We start from the raw sequence: 22,664 nt of genomic DNA, 5'->3' as shown, positions 1-22,664 counted from the left end.
TCCTTTCTCTCGTTTTCCAATAGCGATATCTTATACGTATCGCATGAACCCAGAAATACTAGGAAGAGATTTTGTTACTATCTCCAATTTTCCGAGAAAACAGTTGTAATACCCTCAGCTTCATATCCTTTCTTCTCGTATAGACTTTTTCGTTTCGGCGCACAGAAATAATATCTTTAGTCCAAGATTAAAATATCTTTCTTTTGTTAAATATAACTGAACTTGAGGAGATTTATGTGTTTCAACAGATCGATATTTCGAAAGAAGAATTAATACGCATGTACGAAGAAGCGTCAAAGTTGCACTTGTAATAGGCCGGAATCGACAGTCATCGTAACGGTTATCATTGCAATCGGCATCACCGGTATATAGAGGTGCTATTAAATGCTCGAGAATATCGATTTTAATCGTAAATAGCTTAAGATCTTATTTCCGCGGTCTTCGCGTATACGCCGTCACTTCAATTTCCTGCTTATAAACGCCGGCGGTTCGCGCCAAGCTTACGAGCTAAAAACGACACCCTAAACAAATGTGGCGCTGATATAACATAAATCAAGTCGCGAAAGCGCGGAAGTAGTTTATAAGATAACGACGTTCAAACTTTGAATTAATTAGCGCCACGTGTGTGTGTGTGTGTGTGTGTGTGTGTGTGTTCAGAAAATCAAAATTTTATTTCACGCAGTTCCGATTCGCCATTAGCTTCGACGCATATTTACATTATAGTTACGTCGTTGGACGCGGCACTGCGTCGGTACGATTAGTTTCGATATTTGTTCAGGGACACGAACAACTTGAGTTACAAATCGATTAAATAACAATATTTACTCATCACGAATTAATGATCCATCTGATTTATTCAAATTAACGTTATCTCCGAGCGCGTCCCTGTGCACGATGAAACTCGATAATACCTCGTTCACGGGAATACGGCTAAATCGGACGTCAATGCGTTTCCGTAACGATAAGCATATTAATAGATATTAATGGTATCTGTCAACAATATTTACCTCCGCAAATCGGACACGGTGGTAACACGCCGCGGTTTTGAGACTAACAATTTTATTGACATAAATCTCCACGCGTTGTAATGTCGTTGCGCTGTTTATCGAGCGGATTCTACGCTTACAGGTTTGCAGACGCAACGGCACGGCTTCTGATGAATCTGCGCGGACCGACGACGTCCCCCGAACCGATCGAGACGCGTTCTCGACGCTTAACATCGAGGCGCCATTTTCTACACTACTAGAACCCAAACAAGGTAATTTGGACAATCAATCACCGCTGTGAAGATCAACTGTGGGGAGACACCCTTCTGGTCACGATCTGCATCATGCTCAGTCCTAAGATGCAAAAAACTGGTGAGATATACACTTTTTGTTACTTTTGCGTTTAATCCGTAAATGCTCGCGTGACTTTTTTTGATGTAAAAGCTTTTATCTCTATTCGTAAGTAATTGAAGGATTTTCTATAAAAATCAAACAAGTCCAAAGAGTTAAATTTCCAGAAAGCAGAAAAACTTTTCATGTTTAAATTTTTTTTGTTAATATGGTAATTTTTTTCGGACATACAGTGGTGGGCAAAAGTTTCCGGACAGTGACATTTTGTATTCTAATTTATTAAAAAAACAGTCTAATAAAATTTTCATAATTATCATTGTTTTACTATATTATTTAGTTACCTATATCTTATACTCATATCTGATAATTACAAAAATTTTATTAAATAGTTTTTTAATAAATTAGAGTACAAAATAAATTAGAGTTAAAGTACTGGTCGGAAACTTTTGCACGCCACTGTAAAATAAGTATAAGAAAACAAAAATGTAGGCTTTAATTAATATTTTAAGAATCTGTTTATATTATTTTATATATATATATATATAAAACTGTAATTTTTTGAATTTTTACTTACAAAATTTTGCAAATTGCTTTTAACAATAACATACTTTTATATTTTTTCAATATAAATTTGGTACATTTTTTCCGGACATATATATAAAAATTTAGAATTAATATTTTGAGAAATTTATTTAAAAAATTTCTGAATTTTATATTTATTACATAATGTTTTATATTTCTTTTTTTTTTGTTTGATTCTTGCCGAAAATTGTTCACGATGCGACGCTGCTCATAGAAGATGATTTGGCCCCGAGGGGGAATTCACAACCCAAAATTTTGTACACCAATGCCGATTTTTGGCATTGCTGTAAAACACTGCCGACATTTTTGTACACTGCCGACAATGCTTATTGTTAGTCAATGCCTACAATGCCGTCAATCCTATATTAAAATTAAGGCAATGCCATGCAATTATGAACACTACCGCGTGCCCATTATCATACGCCAATGCCTGCACAAGAATTCTAAAGCTTTCCCGAAGTATTCAAAAATTTTTGTGCTCAACCCCATGATCGACTCTGAAGTGAGCTCACCACTCCCCAACCACTGACGACAATGCCGTCAATATTATAGGTCACTGCTTACTTTTTTCGGCAGTCCACTGCCGAAATTTTGTACACCAATGCCGGCTGTGAATTTCCCCTCGTTTGGCCCTAACCCAGATTTAGAAGAATGATTTTATTTGACTTTTTTTTAGAAAACATTTCAATAATAATAAACTGATATAAAAAGAAATGTAAATTAAAAAAAATATTTTATCACGTACAATATATTTAATTATTAAATAATTTGCATCTAGGTCAGATTGATCCCACGTGAATGTTTATGGGTTAACAAGTTGCATGACAAAGTTGCATAACTGTATAAATGCAAGATTACGTGATACATTCTAGGAGTTTGCAAAGAATGGTTCTCCGAATTAAAGATCATTGTATTATATTTATTTTGAACGTGTTACTATTAAATAAAATGGAAATATTGTGTGAAAAAGACGTTAATTACGAATTTATGCGTTTTCATAAAACTCTCTGATTCCGTGATCAATACTACATAACGTTTAATATTCAAATACGCATTGCTGTTTAATGAAATTGAAATATGACAAATAAGCGCACTTTATAAATTCGCATTTTTGGAATTTATTTAGCTGTTTCTGGGAGACGCGAGCGAGGCATTAATCATCATTTATTTAATCGATCACCGCAAAGTGCATTTAATCACGGCGCGCGCACCGAATCTATGAATAAAATCGTTAAAACGTGGATTTGCCGATGGTACTTCCGTTTTGGCGTACAAACAATGTATTTTATACTGCGGCTTTATATATTAAATATAAAAGCGCGAACATCAAAGGTCTTCGTGCTGCCCGTTCTCGGAACTACAATATTTGCGTTGGAAAGTTTGCCCTCTCTCGTCGAAAATTTACGATAGTGCGCTCGCTTTACATATATATATATATACAATAAATCCATTGTTTGCCGGGAAATTTTCCGCGCCATATCGAGATTAGATTTGCCATCCCTGCGCAAGGATATACATAAATACAAATAATAATCACGATCTCTCTCACTAGATATTCGCGTTCTCCCGTTTTTCAAACGACGTACGACGTACGACGTACGTTCGCACGTACGGCGGAATTCGTGCATGCTCGCGGTCAGGATTATACGCGTCCCTCTCTCGCCCCGGGCCCCGGTGCATGCATACATCGGTGAAACTTCGAGCTCGATTTCTCGGAATGGGGAGCAAAGTTTCCCAAATGCCACGTATCTTTGCGCTCAAAGTTAAACACACGATCGCGACAGTTCTCGCGAGATGTGTATGCACGAACGCCGTAATATAATGGTTTACGACGCGCGTCGCTCGCGATTCGCGTCACGCGGCGCTGCGCCGTGCAGTTAAATCAAAGTTGCATTCACGCGGACCGAACTGGGAATCGTATCGTCATCGGAGATTGAAATCTGCTCCGAAAGTAGCTCTGTAGTAGCGCGCGTGGCGAACGTGGACGACCCACTCGCGACCGCCCGAGTGTCCGATTAAACTCCCGTTCGGTCGCGATCGATCGCGCGTGCGATTTTTCTTTCTTTCTTTTCTTTGTTATTTGCGCAACTGTTTGCTCTCACGGAATTTCATTAGTTCGCTTTCTCAAATGACGCGTTTTTTAAATCACCGAGACTTTGTAGCTCGTCGAATGTTGGCTCGTTGCACGAATAAACGGCGAGACTGCCACTGTTGTTTATCGTTGCATCGACGGATTATTAATATTTACGTTGTTTTGATGTGGCAAACAAGATTCGCCGGTTGCTTTGAGCGTTATTATTGAAACGGATGCATAGCGAGATAATTCGATGCGCGATTGTGATGTAATGCATTGTTGTGTCATGCGAAATGTGTAGACACATCCTCTATGTGACTTTACAATTCGGATGTAATTTTGCATTTGCATACGTTGCGTTGATTTGCAAATGCACAAGTATACCTATATTTGCGTAATTAATGTATACTCTCAGAAAAGTTGCGATGATTAAAATATAAAACTTATAAATGCACTCCAAACGTAAACTTATTGCCGAGAGTGAGATTGATTGAGATAATTTTAATTAATTTAATTATTTTTATCGTAATATTGTAAATAAATCGTCCAAGATTAAATTTTCATAAAAATTTACAAATGGATTTTTCTTCATTTTGAAAACGAATTGTACTCTGTACGAATTTCATTTTACAATGCAGAAAAATTCGTATAATGACACATTTCTAAAAAGAACAGAAAAGCCCAAATTAATTTGATGTTGCATTGAGAAAATATTTTGGTCATAATTGAAGTTTCGACTCAGATAAAAATTGACTTTATATTGACTTTTTGTTTTTTATATAAAAAATGTACGCGCGTGTTTTTCGACTATAGGTATATATTGTGAAAATGTCTGATAAATATCGGTTAATTGAGTCACCGATTGATAATGTCGTGATTTTTTTTCACCGATTACATTTTTTATCATAATTTTGTCGAATTTAGAATGTGATGTTACTCGACAAAATTTATTATATATTCACTGTCATTACGCTGCTCAGTTTCCTATAACCTTTTGTTCTATCCACATCGTTGTTACTTTATTCATCCGCTTCTACTTGTTAAACAACGGTCTTTATTGTGTAAGTTAATTTATCTTCGCAAAATTTTCCGTGTATTTTATTTCTTCTTTATTCAATTTCCATCATTCAATGTTTTTGTATAGCGCTACTCTTAGAAAAATATTGTACATAATTAAGTATTTTAATATAACTATTTGAAAAACTTTTTATGCAACAACGCGGAACGTAACGTATAAAAAAAAATCCCCATTGTTTACACAATTGTACTGCATCATATTTTCGGCTTCAGACATACCAAATTTTTGTACCTGCGCTACACAAACTTGATAATCAATCATCGCATGTGGAATGGAGTAATAATTTTACATTAAAGATGATCCAAAACTGTAATAATAATTGCTTGTTAATTACATTAATTCACACATAAACATCTCGTGTTGACTCTTACGGCATTAATTCATATTTTGATTTATTTCTTCAGAGCCGTTCTTAGTTTACTTTCAATAAAATTTATTAATTTTAGCAATAAAACTGGATTAATTATAAAAACAATTTTTTACTGGGGTTCTGAAAACATCAGCATTTTAATTTAATGTTATTTTGATCAATAATTTTGACATCTTTTCTTTATTTTTTTGTTCTTTTTGGGCTTATACGCGTTAACATCCAAATAATTATATATTGTTTCATTCATAAGGGTTATGTGTCCATCATGTGTTACAGTGAGGGTAAATGACTCCCAGCTGGTTATGCTCTCAGAAAAAGCACATTACGATCATTTGCTGTCAGGATATTTGTACAAGCGGACAGCTGATTCCACCAAGTGGCAACAACGATGGTTCGTTCTCTATCAGGTCAGTGAATTGTTTGTTGATGAATCGTCGCCTGTGTGTCTCATCGTACATGGTGCACGTTATTTGCACCGAGACAGAGTCATCCAATTTATGTGATCCAATTTGAGTCTCTCACGCTTCCGAATCCGAATCTGAATTTAAACACAAACCTGCCTCCCTCTTCATTATTCCGAAATACACTATCGTTCGAAAAAGCTCATTCCCATTTTTGTACGTATATCTTTTATATATTTAAATTCCGTTCTAATTCGGTTATATTCTTGTACAAGTGTCTAAAAATTTATTAATCAAAATATCTCCAGTATTGATGACTTTCGTATTAATGGCTGCATGACAGGTGGCCGTCTAAATCTGTAATCTCAGATTGACACTAGCTTTAATCTCTTATATCTCAAAAACTATTGCTTGAAATAAGAATTAACAAATAAATACTTATTTAATTTTTTAAAAACTTTCTTGTTATTTTGATTAGCGAATTTCAAAACTCTTTGTATATGTACAATGCAAAATTTGGAAGCACCGAGATTATTATTAAACCCAACATCTAGAAGATCAAAAAGGAAGATTGGAATTCAATCTTCTTCAAAATTCCCATCATTTAATTAAGAAAGACAAAGCGAATATAAAATACTTTCGAACGGTAATGCACACGATTCTTTCTTTTTGATAAACCTAGAAAATCGAACTTTGCGACTAACATTACTTCATCGCGACACATAGTTGGTAATTTTCTGAGATTAATCGCTGGAGCTTTCCGCAGGAAGTTTTGCTCGGCGAGAAGTTATCGCAAAGTTATCATCGAGTTCGTAATCAACATCATTTTAAATAAAAACAACGTCGGACTTTAATGCAGAATTTTCATCTATATTAATAGCCATTGAATTAAAATAACGACAATATCTAAGTTTGCGCCAACTTGTGTACGGCGCGCACAAAGTTCTCTCCTCGATTCGTGGAAACTTCTTCGCTCGCGGGGATGTTGTCTACTCGTGGCCTAACAAACTTCTTGGAAATGAGGCCTCATTAACTCTCTTACGGCGTTTCGGGCCAACTGACTGATACAATTAAGGAAGAGCCTTTCGATAATTCGGGACAGATATCTCTAGTCGTCCTGGAGTACCCACGAGCTAAGAATTCGCCGGCCGCTTCTTTCACTTCCCTCTCCGTTCTAATATCGCGTGATCCTTTAAGCTAGGGATAAATCTTCTCGTTATATGCTTTCGCAATCATGAAGCCGCTCAATTACGGCGCAAAGACGAAACTTCTAATTATTCTATTAAAAGTCGTGTTATCGCATCGCAAACGAGCCTCAACTTTTTCAACAAAAGTTTGTCATCCGACCGTTTAACTAATTTTAGTTTTAAAGAAAAACAATCTACCAAGTACCGTGGGATTTAACTGCCCGAGCTCGAGACAACTTATGTACTGGAAAGCAATAAGCAAGATCGAATAAATACGAGAGGTATCGCCTTCTTTTCTCCTCGTTTTGATAGGATCAGATAAATATGGAATCGTATCTTTTTGTTTGAGAAAGATCTCAGATGAAGTAATAAATAAAGTGGAATGTCTCATTGTTTGCGAATGTTTGTCGAAGTAAACGAAGATATCGCAGCGCGCGGCGGAGTCTCGTTTTACCCGTCGCACGCCGGGAAACTTTCGCGCGATGCGTGCGATAATCGAGTATCTCGTCGGGACTTTTCGAGTCATTGGATAATAGAAGTAACTCGAGCTCCGCGTTCTTAATAAACTTATCGCGAATCTACGAAGATCAGATACTTCGGTGCCTTATCATTTCACGCAAGAGTGCTTACATTCTTTCGATGAGTACGATAATAGTTCGAAACTAGTAAAAGGAACAAAACCCTCTTTCTTTTTCCATCTCTCCTGTGACACACGGCAAATTACGTACATGCAATTTCCGTAAGACAGAAGTTAAGTACATTCGAGATTTGTGCTTCGGAGTATTCTCCTTTCGCGCACTTTTCTTTCCTTATTTTGAGAAAATATGTTCGCGAAATTTTTCACACAACTTTATTAAATTTTATTACTATAGCGTTATCGTCGCGAATAGAAAAGAAGGTGGAATTTTGGCCTTTCCCTCCATTTCTACATTGTCTACGATAAGTTTCTTAATATTCAACGTGTATTTTAAATTCAAAACTTAACAATTACATTCGTCAATGTGTCGTTTATTCTAGAAGTTGTTAAATTTATTATTATATTCTCAAAGTTATTAAATGTGTATTACTTAAAACGTTTATAAAAATGTAATAACGCTGCATAATGGATCAAAAAGAAACAGGGTGGTAATGTGGGCCCCATAAAAAAAAGAGATTAAAAAAATTTTGATTTCCTTTAAAGAACACAGCGTTTTGCCATAAAAAATATATTTACTCAAAATAAACAAAGCTCTTTTTTCAATAAATATTGTACAATATTATATTTAAATATACGTACATAGGACAAAAGAACTAGTTGCACCAGCAAAATCTGTGCGTGATAGCTAAATTTGAGTTGTAACATATGGATAGTTAAAACTTTAACAGTATAACTATAAAATTTGTTTTAATGTTAGCGTTATAGGTCAGAATCACAAAACAAATAAAAAAATTAAAAAAGTTGAGTTACAGCAGATACAGAGTGTTTCGACAAGAGATATAGGATTTAAACTGCGCGGCAGTTTGAAAATTTTCATTTATCACACAGTTTTTCTTGTTATTTTATAACTGTCATCTATAAACTAATGGAATTTATCATAGAGCGCGACACGATCGCAGAACGCATACAAATCTTCGAATTTTATTGCAAATAATTTTTTGCAAAAATATCATGTTTAGAGACAAGACGCATTTCACTTAAAAGATTATGTTAATTAACAAAATTGCTGTATCTGGGATTTCGAAAACCTGCACACATGTGGTTCACAAGAAGATGATACATCCGAAATACGCGATAGTTTGGTGGCAATTTTGGTCAGATAGTGTCATTGAACCATATTTCTATGAAAACGACGCTGTTACGGTGAATGGAGTCGACTATAGAGACTTGTTGACCGACTTTTTACGGCTTGAGCTGAAGAATATGAACACAACGGACCTCTACTTCCAACAAGACGGGGACACATACCATACAAGTGGCGAAACAATTGCTTTATTGCGTTCCAAGTTCTCTGGTCGTTTAATTTTGCGAAATGGCGACACGACAATTGGCCACTGAAATCATGCGATCTACCGCCGTTAGACTTGTTTCTTTTTTTGCTACTTTAAAAAGAAAGTCAATGCCAATAATCCACAGATGATTAATATTCTCGAAGCCAACATTGCAGATATGGTATATAGCTGCATCTTGCAAAAAAAAAATTCAAAACTTCGAAAAAAGAGTGAGAGTTTTTAAGAGAAGAGTCAAGGTAGCAATGTAGATGAAGTACTGTTCTACGTATAATCTATCTGTTTCCTATTCTATAACGGAACAAAGAAATGATTATCGCAATTCTTTGTGTTATTTAAAAAAAAGGGGGGGGAATCCTGCACCTCTTGTTAAAACACCTTGTATTTTAATAAATAGCTGGTTGCAACATTAGCTGCAATTTCACTGAGAAAAACAAGTTTTGTGTCTCTGATAATATTGTAAATGCCATTACAGATCTGAACATCAAGTTTCTGAATTACCTTTTAAGTAGAAATAATCAAAATTGTTCTGTTCAAAATTGATTTTATTTTACTTTTACCTTGTAATCCAATTTTGTAACCTCAATTTCAAGAAATCCTTTTATAGAATAGAATTCTTATGCTTCAGAATTTCTTGTTCAAAACTAGAATGAAAAATCCTACAATGCTACGTCTTTTATTCTATTCTCTGCCATTCTTATTTACGAGAAATGCTCCGTCTATTGGCTGTGCTACCGTTTGCTCGCAGATGAACAATTTCTTGCGACTATATAGCTATCTAGTAATCGATATAATAGCAGACAAGTAAACTTTGTTAAGAAACTGATGAAGTAACAACAGTGGCAAATCCTTTTGCTGTAGTAGTAAATACGGTTTTAGCAAACTATAATTAATTGGTCGCGGTGAAAATTTTTCTTTCCGCTTAAATAACAAAGATATTATGAGTCATTGTGGCACAAGAACCACTATACCTTCTCTCCTATTACACTTATGGACAAACACATGCAGCATCTTGTTTTGTTATTTACAATAAATTCAATAAAGCATCTCTGCACATTTCCCAGCACGAGTTGACCTGAAATCCGAGCGCTGTAATTAGGCGGAATACATATTATAGACAATTAAAATTTCGTTTGTCTGTCAGTACTATTTAAACCGCCGATTACAACGTTTCCAGATGCTTGTCGATAACGTCACGCCGCGACACAAAAGCGAAATCGTTCCCGTGGATTCGTGTTTTGTATCGTGTATCAGCAACGCGAATTTTATCCGAAGGATTATCCGGAATGTAACTGGCTTTATGAAACGAGTGCACGTACAATTGTAATATTCATCCCGTAAATCTTGCACCGGCAACGCACGTGCGCTCTGTAATTTGATTTCATGTAAACCAGACGATATTATTTTTGTAGCATTTATTTTCTAATAACATAGCGAAAATTAATTCGTGTAATATTTCAGTACGCGTAAAGCCGAACGGAAAGCTTTCTATTTTCTATCCCTACAAACGCGTATTACAAGCCATTATTTCGGTAATGGAAGATAAAAACATGTTTGGATTTAACGTTGCGTATTTAACAAATATCGCGCTGTGTAATGTAACTGAAATGTGCGAAAGTAAATTTTACGTGCACACCATTCTAAATAAGTCAAGCTTTAATTACGGCATTCTCCCGGAACACTTGGCTAAAATTTCTTGCTGCAAACATAGAGGATGACTACGTAATGCTTTATGTATCGCGCTTGGTAGTTTCACAGCGAGGTAGTTTCACAGTAGTAACGGTCTGAATATGGTCAGACAGTCCTGTCGGCACGAGAAAGCATTATAAGTTGGAAACTTAAGCCATATACCTATATATAAAATACCGTGACTCAAGTCTTTACTTAAATTCACTTAAATATAATTAAATTCTTAGATTCTCATGATTTAACGTTGATTGTATTATAGTTTTTGCTCGAATCCAGTTGAAAAACGAATTTTTGCAAAACGGCAAAATTAAAAAAGAAATTTCGATTAATTTATATTTTTCGAGAATTTTTCTTATAAGAAAAAATAAAGTTGGAATTGTTATTTAATTGTAGTTTAAACAAAAGATAAAAATGTGAATATCTGCTAGAAAGTTTTTAAATCAATCGAATTAAAACTAGTTATCGTAACAACTTAAAAGAATACATTGTTCGAAAAATGCGTTAAAAATTTAGCAAACGTGACAGTTTATACATTAACGAAAACAAGTCTGTCACCTTTAATCTGCTTTTTATTTCAAGGTTCGAGTTATAAAAAAAAAATATAATAATCGATAACCTAAAAAATAATAATCGATTTTATAAAACCCAGAATGGAAAATATTCTCTTAAAATGTGACGCGAATATGTGTCCAGGCATACAAAGCATTAAATATCATGGCATCATTGTTTTCTGTATCTGCTCGCACACGAAAAAAATTACAGATGTTTATTTTCTCACGTTTTCCTCTCGTCGTGAAAGGAAAACGAGCTTTATCATAGGAAGCTATGACGTCTGTTACAGAATCTGCTATTCTATTACGAGAACGAGACTTGCTCACGACCCAGCGGCGTCGTTCTGCTGGAAGGCTGTTATTGCGATCGACTCATCACCGCCAAAGGCAAAGAGCCGGATAAACAGGTACGCAATGTGTTGCCTTGGCAAGCATGAGCTTTTGTGCAAAGGGCAAACCTAGCATGAGGACAAAGAATTTTAGCAAGCTCGTTTTACCTTCATTTCCACTTTAATGTAGCACACACATTTTTGTTCCACTTTAATATTATGGATGCGCCAATAGGAATTGCATATGAGACTACCGAGTTATCAAAGTTGCCAAAGTCTATAAAGTGCACCGTGTTGTTTCTTCTAGAGTTTCTTCTAAACATGCAAAAAGTTTTTGAAAAAAATCTGCATAAATTGGAAATTAAAAATAAACGCATATGTCCATTGGAGAATGTATGAATCAATATCTTTCTCGAAATTACCAAATAAGCATGATTAATTTCTTCTTATTAAAGTCTGTTTTCATAATATATAGTACTCAAAAGGTTAGACTAATTATAAAAGACTTGAAAATTAATTATTACACACTCTTTTATAAGTTTATGTTACGTAAATCATACGCGAGTAATCTTTAATTTTTATTTAACTATAAGCTTATAAAAGTATCTATTAATTAAGTTTTAAATTATAGTTAATCTAACCTTTAATTAACCACATATTATAAAAATAAATTTAAACAATAAAAGAAAATCGCTATATCAAGATCTTCTAATGCAGCACCGTCTTAATTCTCGAAAACTAAACATTGCATTTTGTTAATACGAATACAAACATGTTCTGCTTAGATAAATAAAGAAGTAAAAATTTATAATTCATACATTCAAGATGTTTTTTTATATATTTGTTAAAAATGGCTTCTTTGAAAAGCAAGAAGAAAATTTGCAAGATCTTCCTTTGCAAATTGTTATTGTTTAAGCAATAGTAAGTATATTATCGATAGTATTAAATTATTTTGAATGTTTGTAGCGTCTTAAAACGGATTTATTTATACTTATACAACAGTTTCAAACACAAAATCGGAATGCAGTGGCACACCTGTTGATAATACAAACTACAGTAAAGTAGTAAAGACAGTAAAAATTATATAAGATAAGAGGCATTATGAAATTTATCCATGAAATTAGAAATAGAATCTAATCTGTTATCACAATACATAATGAGTTTTTCGAAACAGCATAAGGTATTTGTATAAATAGAAAAAAACGTTTCATATAAAAAAGTTTCTAGGAATTTTCATACATATTAATTTGTAAATATTTTATACAGATATTTGATGTGACGGAAAAAGAAAAAGAAAATGTAGTATCATTGTTTATGTTGGTTTTGGAGCACATTTTATCAAACTTGTTTTTGCTTATTTTATAAAAAAGCTTTGCAACATTTGAAATGATATTATAAAAATTGACATACATCTAATAAAAGTTTCTTTCACTTTCACTTTTACTTTCTCTAGCTTGTATTTATTCTCCAAAGTTTTATTTTTAGTCATTATTTAAGAAATATAATCCAAAAACAAAATGATTTGTCGATATCGGCGATCTTTCTCTACTAAATGTACATTTAGTTAGGTAAACATAAATTTTTAATAAAATATATCTTTTCTCAGTGTACGTTCTTTATAAAACACAAGAGCAAGAGTTGTTTCAACATACAAAAAAAATTTGTACAAAATCAATTAATTTTTTCTTCTCCTATTTTTTATAAGATTATCATAAAAAATTGATGGAAAGCGACACGCGAAATAACGCAATTCTCCAGCACCATTTGTTTCTGATGGTGCATTCAAACGCGTAATGGATAATTCAAAAGTGTTTATTGGATGTTAATGTCATAGGCTAATATGTCATTTGTACGTACCTGCCTTAATTTAAAGCACACGCCGCTTTTAATCCAATATAGATAAAGGTCGATGTTTGGATTTCCAAGATATTTAATTTGCATAGCATTATTGGCATTTCAAAAATTCGTATTTTTTGCGATGCACATTTTAGTGACATGAAAATTTTCGAAACTACAATTTATAAAATAGACTCTCAAAATTACTTGAAGCTGAAATTCTTTGTTACAAACGTCGCAATTAGCATTAAATCGTGATCTCTTTGATGTCAAGTCTCTTTTTTATTCAGCATTGAATTCATTCGCTATTGAGCGTGAAATCAGATAGCTGCATTTAATGCTAAATAGGCGGAATAACTCCTTCTTTGATTTGTGTAGCAGCAAAACGTTTCTATTATTTGAAGTTTTGATTGCAAATTATCACGTGTTGATATGTTATGTTTTCGACCTTCATACGCACGCATTCCACGAGAGACGAGCATTCTCGTCAAACGGATCAACTCGAAATGCACCGAGCAATTAAAAGGTTCATCAACGACATGTGGTTGCGTGAGATGATATGGATAGAGAGAGCGTATCGATTTTTGCAAAGGTCACGTGATGCTGGTCGGCTTTCCCGCTTTTTCTAAAGATATATCGGCCATCCAGTTATTTTCTTTTGGTCTCCTAGACAAGGAGGAAACTGTTTTTTTTCCTTATTTCCACTTTCGTTGCGCGACCGATAAATCGATCGCACACGCGCCTGCTGCGAAAAATAATGCGTAACTTCAACGGCCGCTTTAATAGCCCTGACTTTTCGTTTAACATCGCAATTATCACCAAGTAGAACTGCTGAGTATATCCAATGTGTCGCTGGCAATGGTCCGCGGAATGAATATTTGATTTGCTTTCCGTACGATTTAAAACCCATTCTTAACAATTCTTTGATTCGAAGCTTAAAAAGAAAAAAATACATATTTTTAATAATACAAACTCTTTTTAATAAACAAATATTTTTCATTCCTAAAAATGTTTGGAACGCCATCGAGGTTATGAGATCAAATATATTAACGTTTTACTGTGCATCTGTGCACTGAGAGAAAGAATATTTTAAAAAATTATTTACTCGATGGGTCCTAAGAGCTTATTTACTTGCAGTCAAGTTAAAAAGTTCTCAATTGAAATATTTCTGTAAATAAAATGAAATAATTCTTAATTAAATGTTGTTTTCTTGCAATAGAAAATATTTATTATTTTGATATTCAAGATAATCAGATTTTTTAATCTAAAAAAACACACAATTTAAGTAAGTTAAATAACAATTTAATAATATTATTAGCTTATTTGTAAAATCATTATTTAAGTGTAACAAATGTAATAATACAAAATTATACACTAAAGATAATGTCTATTTACTGAAAAGTAAATAACTTAAGCAGAACAAACAAAATGCTTGCATCAAAATATATGGTTTAAAACAAATGTATTTTTTTCATTAAAAAAGTTTTTTTCTCTTAATGTAGTTATAATAAATCGATAAAACGTATGATGTAATATTTAGAATAATTTTGTAAATGATAAACAATTTTTTATATCTAAATTAAATGTACTTGATGAACGAGACCGCTTCATCGAAATATCTTGAAATAAATTTTAGTTTTCAGTTGCTTAATTCAATTTTCTGGAGTTAACTCAGTTAATTAAAGTAGAAATATTTATTCAGTTCTGTTCGTGGCTTGCACAGTCGAAATTGGTTTGCAGTGAGAGAAGGAGCGGAATCGACGTTATGCAGTTTTGACGTTGCTCACGTCACGTTTGCACCCGTTACAAGAACAACAACGACGTTCTTGCATCTGGGTACGCTCATCTCGTTCCACAAGCCATTGTCTATCGATAGCGTCGCGAACCTCCTACGAGAGATGCAACGACGCGGGACGCCCGCGGGTCTCGTTACGCGCCCCTTTCTTCGCGGAATCGTCTCTACCCCCCGCCCCCTTCCTCTTCACCCTTCTTCTCGTCTCATCCTTTCTTGCAGCTGGCGCAGCGGAAAACGTGTTTATACTCGGCAAACGTAGATTAATTAAGGACGAGCCGTTTACAAGTAAAGTAGCCGGCGCGTCGCCGCAAGGTGAGATTATCCGATACTTCGATACACCGCGCGTTTCTTTTTCACGGTGGCCTCAGCTGCAGGCTTGCCTTCGTGTCTTAGGGGTGCGCTTCATTTATCTTCTAGAGGGATTGCGCCACGTATTTCTGAAGATATAGGCCAGACAAAGCGATATATTTGCTGTACAAGAGTACAATTATAACCAGGTACAATTGGATGGCTTTCACATTTCACGTGAAACGTTCACTTATTGAAGCGTTCGCACGCGGTATCGACACTAGGGTTCCGCAGACATCTGCGCGCTCTAATATAGCGCACTTTAGTGGCGCGGACAGTTGTCAATTCAAAAGGACCAGCTGCTAACAATTAAAGCCAACAGCTACGACGATACTTTATTTTTTTCTCGTACGTATACACATACGTGAATAAAAATTATTTTGATATTGGTCGTACGAATTTTATTCTGCATGAGTAACTATCTACCGATGCGTAAAATGCACGGATCGAAAGGCTATATATATATATATATATATATATATATATATATATATATATATATATGCTGTATAAACTATAACGCAAATGTTTTTCATGCTACTGCGCGGGCAAAAATGTTTCTCCGCAAAATGTTGTTGGATTTGATGATACAACAACAGGGATTCGAAATCAATACGCGCGGCGAATAAGGGGCCGTAAAAAATACACATTTCGAATATCGCGGCGAACGCGGGAATATATATTGCCTTTCCGTTCCAATGGTCTATTAACTACATATTTATCCGGAATTAGCGATCGTACCACGCACAGCCCCGGCTGCATAATATTTCCGTTCGTCGATCACAGTGACAAATGATTATGCAAAACCCCTGGATTAGCGTTACAGAGCTCATTTAACTAGCGTATTTTAAATTATCCCTGACAACGCACTCGCGCGTTGAATGAGCTTCTTACTTTCGACATATTCGACCTCCAGGTAGGGGAGACTCGGGCAAAAGGAATCGTTTTTTTTTCAAATGGCTATAATTCTATGTTTAAATTATCAAATTTGCAAAATAATTATACTAAAATGTAGCTTGAAGTCTTTACTTTCTGAAACTGACGTTGAATTTTGCATAAAATTAATTTTAACTACCTTCACATGACTTTTACGACGACACCTTTTTTTAGACACTTTTCAAAACATCCGGGCAAAAGGAATCTCCAACTCGGGCAAAGGAATCGCCTAAAAAAATTACTAAAAATTATTAAAAAACGGACTTTAAAGGTGAAAAACTTTATTAATCTGACAGATATTGAAAATGAGTAACAAAATTAAACATAGTTTTGAAAGGAACGATTAGGAAAATTACGAAATTAAGGTATCTATTACAATTCTTGGCAGAAATCGCATACATAGAAACCTATAACTCGTACACGCTTCATAAACCCGGTATAACTCGTACACGCTTCATGAACCATAAAAAAACCATCTAAAAATGAAAACCAATAGCCTAGGTACACTATTAATGCAAGCTAAGGTAACGTGTTAGCGATTCCTTTTGCCCAAAACAACATGCTTTCATTACTTATATAATGATGCTATCACCAATTAATTTATGCAAAATAACTTTGGTATTTTCTGAAACTAGACAAAATTTCCTTTACTTTGATATGTTACTTACTTTCGTAGCAGTTATAGTTTTCAAATCATTCGAACATTAAAAAACGTAAATCTCGAACAATGATAGCACATAAACACATTGTGTAACATAAATAACGTTCACGCCAAGCTGTTGGAAGTTTTGTGGTTGCAAAATATTCCGCATTCGCAGCACTATCGAATGACAGTGTTACCAACTTCCTGACATTAATAAAAAAAAAGTTATTTCGAGTTTTCTTTTTGCCCGGGTGATGCCTTTTGCCCGAGTCTCCCCTAACTGTTTAAGTTCCCACGTTAACTCACGCATATGGCACACCTTTCGAAAATTAAAAAAAATTTTATTTGTTTTTTTGCATCTTGTACCCAGTAAGATTTTGAATTAAAATCTGAATTTCACAATTGTTGACTTAATAATTCACAATGGTGGCTTAAAGTCACACAAATTTTTTTTTTTGGGGGGGGGTTTCATGTAGAAAATTAAACAATTTCCCCTAAATGAATGATATTAAAACTTGGTATCTGAGGTTGCTGATTTCGAATTTAAAGTCAATATTTATAAAAATTTTCTAAACTCAAGATAAAATAAAAATCATAAGAAATTTTGAACACTGCACGCGTTCGTAAGTTAATTTTTTCGTATTTATAATGCGATTCTAAAAATCCTTGTACACAAGTTAAAAAAAAATTGTATATAAGAAAAAATGTACGCTTTAAAGGGTTAAGATGTGAGGAAATTTACGAAAATGTTAAGTCGACTAGTAAAATAAATGGCCGTTTAAATGCGGCTGTGATTTCAACGGGTTGCAATATGAAGAATACATTACCGCAGTTTCTCGCTTCAACTTGCGTAAAAAGAAAAATGTGCTTGAATTTTGCTTCTTTTCTTTTATGAATTAATTTCCGTGGTGTGAAAAAAAGATGATCAGCCATTCGCAAAACGTAGAGGAGAATGTGATATTACGATTCTCATTTACATTTTGTATAATATCTTTATTAATAATCAATGTTTTTAATTAAAAACTTAACGAATACATTTGTCAATGTTTTGTTCAGTCCATTCTAGAATTAAAATTATGAAATACAATTAATATTGTTACAGATATTAATATATATTACATTTAATATTATTTATAAAATATTTATTACTTAGGATGTTATTTATATAAATGTGACCTCATTGCACGATGGATCAAAAAGAAACAGAGGTGATAACGTATTTACAAAAATAAATTTAAAAAATTGGTGTTACTTGAGAAAATACTTAGAAAACTACTGAGAAAACTTTGAAAAGAAAACCGTATACTCTTTAAATCTGAACTAATGATACCTTTTTAATTTGCAGTATTATACTTATAATTGTGATAATCAGTGACTGCACTGTCTTTGAGTGATTTTGATGAAAAGAAAGTATTTTCATTCATCAATGTATCGGAATCAATGTATTATCACTGAATGGTTGTTTATATCACTGATTTATACATGAAATCAGATTATTCACTGTCTTGCAATGAATAATACACTAATTTCGATTTAGAGAATATGTGCAATATAAAGTAAAAAGCCCATTTATCGGTAAAAGTTAGTAGAGAATATGGGCCCTTGTCTTTGATAATTGTCTCTGATATGAGAAAGTCAATTAAAATTTTAATCGTTTCACTCATTAGTTCATTGGAAAAAGCTGTGGAGTTGCATAAATTGGAAATCTGCTAGATTCAACCAATATGTCTATTGGGAAATGGACGAATCATTCTTTTAAAATTCTTTTAGAAATTACCAGACGAATATTAATTCCTTTCTGTTAAATATACCAGAATTCTTAATAATGATATTAAATACTTATATTTAGTTTAAGTCAATATAACTTTTTAGTAAAAGAAGTATCTAGTGAATGAAATAAAAAATTTTATAACTCCAACCAAAAGATGCTATAATTAAATCTTTGTAAAAATCAGTCTATTAGTTTTAGCTATAAAGTAAAGTTATATCTATGGTCGAATAATAATGAGAAATTCTGTTTTGTCTTATTAAAATACATTATGCCATTATATGTTTCGTAGAATCAAAATATTTTTCTTGCTTGGTGTCGCTTCTGAACGATATTGCCAAGACTATAATTATTTTGAAAACTCGAGAAACGCTTAGAGGGACACGTTAGGAAATTCATTTCAAAAATGATCAACCGTATAAAATGATGTTTCTTGAAGCTATATCATCGCGCGGTATTCACTTGTCTTTTTTTAATCTTGCTATCGCGACCTTAGGGCGCGGACAAATGTGGATCTTCCTTTCTAAGAGAGCACGTGTCGGAATATTCTACGTCTCTGCTGGAGACAGCCGCTTTGGATTCCTGCATTATCGAACATTGTCATTTGCACGAGCGAGACCTTTTCCTCTCGTAAAATTACCGAGTTGCTCGTCATCGAACCGTGAAACCATCATGTACTTACTTCCCTTATGGATTGCTCGATTAACTTCTCTAATCGGGACAGTTATTACATATATTAAGGTAGCGACCCGAATAGGGAAATAGATAATCGGGTCTTGAATAATTAATCAAACGGCCGTATTAGGGCGTTTCGCGATGGTAATCGCTATCGTTTTGTTTTACAAAAATGCTCTGCTTTTTCATTTAATCACCACGATGGAATATTCAGTTGCATAGTGGGAAATACGAGGAACGGCCGAAGAGAATGCGTCTTAATAAATTATATTTCCACTGAATAAGGGTGTGTGAGGTAGCCGAGATATGTTCTTCGCTCGCTCATGCTCGCGAGGAGGTCAAGGATGGCGATCCTATATAATGTCAGGTGCGAGGGTTAAATCCGACGTTTCTTAATCGAGCGCTTTGCACCGCCGAGCTCTCGCACACTCATCTGGGGATGCAGAAATATCCCGGCGTTACATCTGATCTCTAATTGATGCGCACATACCGCCAGCTATTTTGTTATTTTCGAGTCACAGTCTCTTTCCGTTTCTCTCTTTCGCTCGCGTCGCGTATCTCTCATTAATATTATACGATCTAGAAATATATCTCACCAGTAATAAAAGGCAACGCCGCTAATAAAAGGCAACATCGTCTATCTTTTTGCGTCCATCCGTCTTACACAACGATGTGTCACGGAAGGATGAAAATTGAAAATATTTTAATAAAACAGATATTGTTTTTGTAAATATAATAGAAAATCATAAAATAATATGAAGCGTAAATGTTGACAATTTTCATGTTGAAAGAGAGATCTGCCGGGAACGCCTCCGCATCTGACATATCTTTGATAGCTGCAATCTGCTTTCGTAATCATGTACAAGCTACACGATTATTATCGACGATGTATGTTCTGACGCTTATCTGCTTATGCGCTCTCGGAGCGTGGTGTGCAGATAATAGATGTCGGAGAATATCACAGTAACTTGCGCCTCCTATATGTGGGCTACTGGCTCCTCCTCTAATTAATCGCTTTCTCGTGACAATTACGCAAAATAATATTACATTTTTACGTTTTTGCATTGTTTAAATTTTTACTATTATTTATTATTATATGTATTACGTCCGGCGCTCTGAAATTTTCTCTTTTTATTTCTTTTTTTTGCATCGGACGTATCTCGTGATATGAAACTAAGTCGCTTAAAATTTTTGAATTATTAAATAACAACATTAAATAACTCAAACATCTCTACTATAATAAGAATAACACAAAATCAAATTGTAAAAACTGAAGGGACGAGCAAATGATTTTTCAATAATAAGTAAAGTTAAAGTTGAGCTAAAAATAAAACATTGAATAAAACACAAAATTCAATAGTGATGCAACTCAACGGAAATAGAAAATAAAATTACAAATAAATATAAAATAAAAATTATATAGAAATTATGACAACACAAGTATGCTTTAGAATCATTTTCTTCGAGACCAGTTTTCTAAATCTTTCGCAGCATGTTACGGAAAAACTTATAACAATTTAATTTGTTATTACTGAAAGATTTAACATAATAGCAACGATAGATGTCTGAAACATCAAGTCAATTTTGAACTTTGATTTGCATCAAATATAATAAAATATAATAAAATATAACTCAAGTAATACGCGTTTGGCAACTCTGCCCTAATTAAAATTTTATCCTTTTGTTATTAAAGTATGTTAAATGAAAATAATACATTAAAAATTTTCTTTCATTAAATTTTTCTATTTCCACGTAATCAAAGATATCAATTACTCCACTTGACCCTAGCTAGAATTTTTCAAAAGCTCGTAGATTTCAGTTTGTTACAGAGTCCAGAATCGTGTTGTGCTTTTTGATATAGAATCTCCTGGTGTAGAGTTTCTCTGACTAACAGTGTTGGAGAGATTAATTTCTTAAAAGTCTGTGCTCGCGTTTATTTAAAATGTTGCATTCGTTCATCATCTTTTAAAAGAGATCTCAATTTACGCATCGCAGTAGAGTTACAATTTCAATCGACGTGATCGGTGAATCCCGATTATTTTACGCATATCGGTCGATCTCATTATTGCGCGCCGTGTTTTAATTCCGCGAGCTATGCAATTAATTATTTTCCCAACATAATGCGTACGGCCAAAGTTCGCTAATTAACGCTGCGATGTAATTACCAACGATGTGTTAACGTTAATAACGGAGCTGACGATAAACGCGGTCGATGAATAATCGATGTCGCCGTAAAGACGCGTAACACAACAGATTTAACTCGGATCTCGCGGAATACCAGTCTGCTATATCGTTATACAACGTGCTACGTAACGAAATATAAAAGCGTAAACTTTACGTCCATCATTTTTTCAATCTCGTTGAGTGCACGAAATGTTGAATATATTTAAAAATGCACAGTCTACTTTTCCGTAATTCTGAATGCCGAGGTAATAGAACGAGCTACGAGCTGCAAGCTCGAAGAGAAGGTCAAACGAACCGAGGAAAACGATTAAACAACCGGAAAAAGGTGGTGGATGTGAAAAATGAGTGAAATTTGTTGTCGGCCACGTGTGCGCCCGCGCGTCGTGAAAGATTTTCAGATACACGTCGCCGAGAAATATGAGAGCGGAGGGCAGGATATCAGAAAACCCCTGCGGAATTGCAATTTTACGCGGAAGACTGCCTCGAGGGTCGTTTCGCCTCTGACCCTGCGGACCGGAGAACTTCAAAAATAGATTCAACAGGATGGACGATCAGTGTTGGTTTCTCTGCAACTTTTTTGTTCGCACCGTTAAAAAATACAAGAGATTCTCTTCGACGAAAAGCCACCCACTCTGCCCTGCGGAAGGGATGTCGGTTAATTAGATTTAAAAAAATTCTACTTAAACGTTCCTGCAAAATTAAATTTCTAATCTTTGGAACCGGGAATGACGTCGTCGATAAAAACGTCGTTGATTTTCTTCTCGCTCTTAATCTTTCGGTAACTAGTGTTGTATATTTGCAGCATTCACTTTCAATGCGCAAATAAAAGAACAAACGAAATTTGGGATCTAGTTTGTTACAATTAAAAATTGACAATGGAAGTGAATGTAGCATT

General features: G+C 34.3%; 1 protein-coding gene across 4 annotated transcripts in view; it reads left to right on the top strand.

Annotated features, from left to right (window-relative positions):
• The window catches only part of LOC105207818 (ras-specific guanine nucleotide-releasing factor 2), a 71,673-nt gene that overhangs the window by 2,133 nt on the left and 46,876 nt on the right, over window positions 1-22,664 (top strand). For all 4 annotated transcript variants that reach the window (XM_026134071.2, XM_026134069.2, XM_026134072.2 and 1 more), the window contains exons 2-4: window positions 1,129-1,358; window positions 5,718-5,848; window positions 11,546-11,662. In XM_026134071.2, the coding sequence (XP_025989856.1) occupies window positions 1,331-1,358; window positions 5,718-5,848; window positions 11,546-11,662 (276 nt within the window). In that variant the 5' untranslated portion in view covers window positions 1,129-1,330. The remainder of the gene's footprint in view (window positions 1-1,128; window positions 1,359-5,717; window positions 5,849-11,545; window positions 11,663-22,664) is intronic.

Source organism: Solenopsis invicta, chromosome 14 (genome assembly GCF_016802725.1).
Source record: "Solenopsis invicta isolate M01_SB chromosome 14, UNIL_Sinv_3.0, whole genome shotgun sequence".
NCBI lineage: Eukaryota > Metazoa > Arthropoda > Insecta > Hymenoptera > Formicidae > Solenopsis > Solenopsis invicta.
Note: the sequence above shows the minus strand (reverse complement) of the source record. Positions and strands in the feature narration are given on the sequence as shown.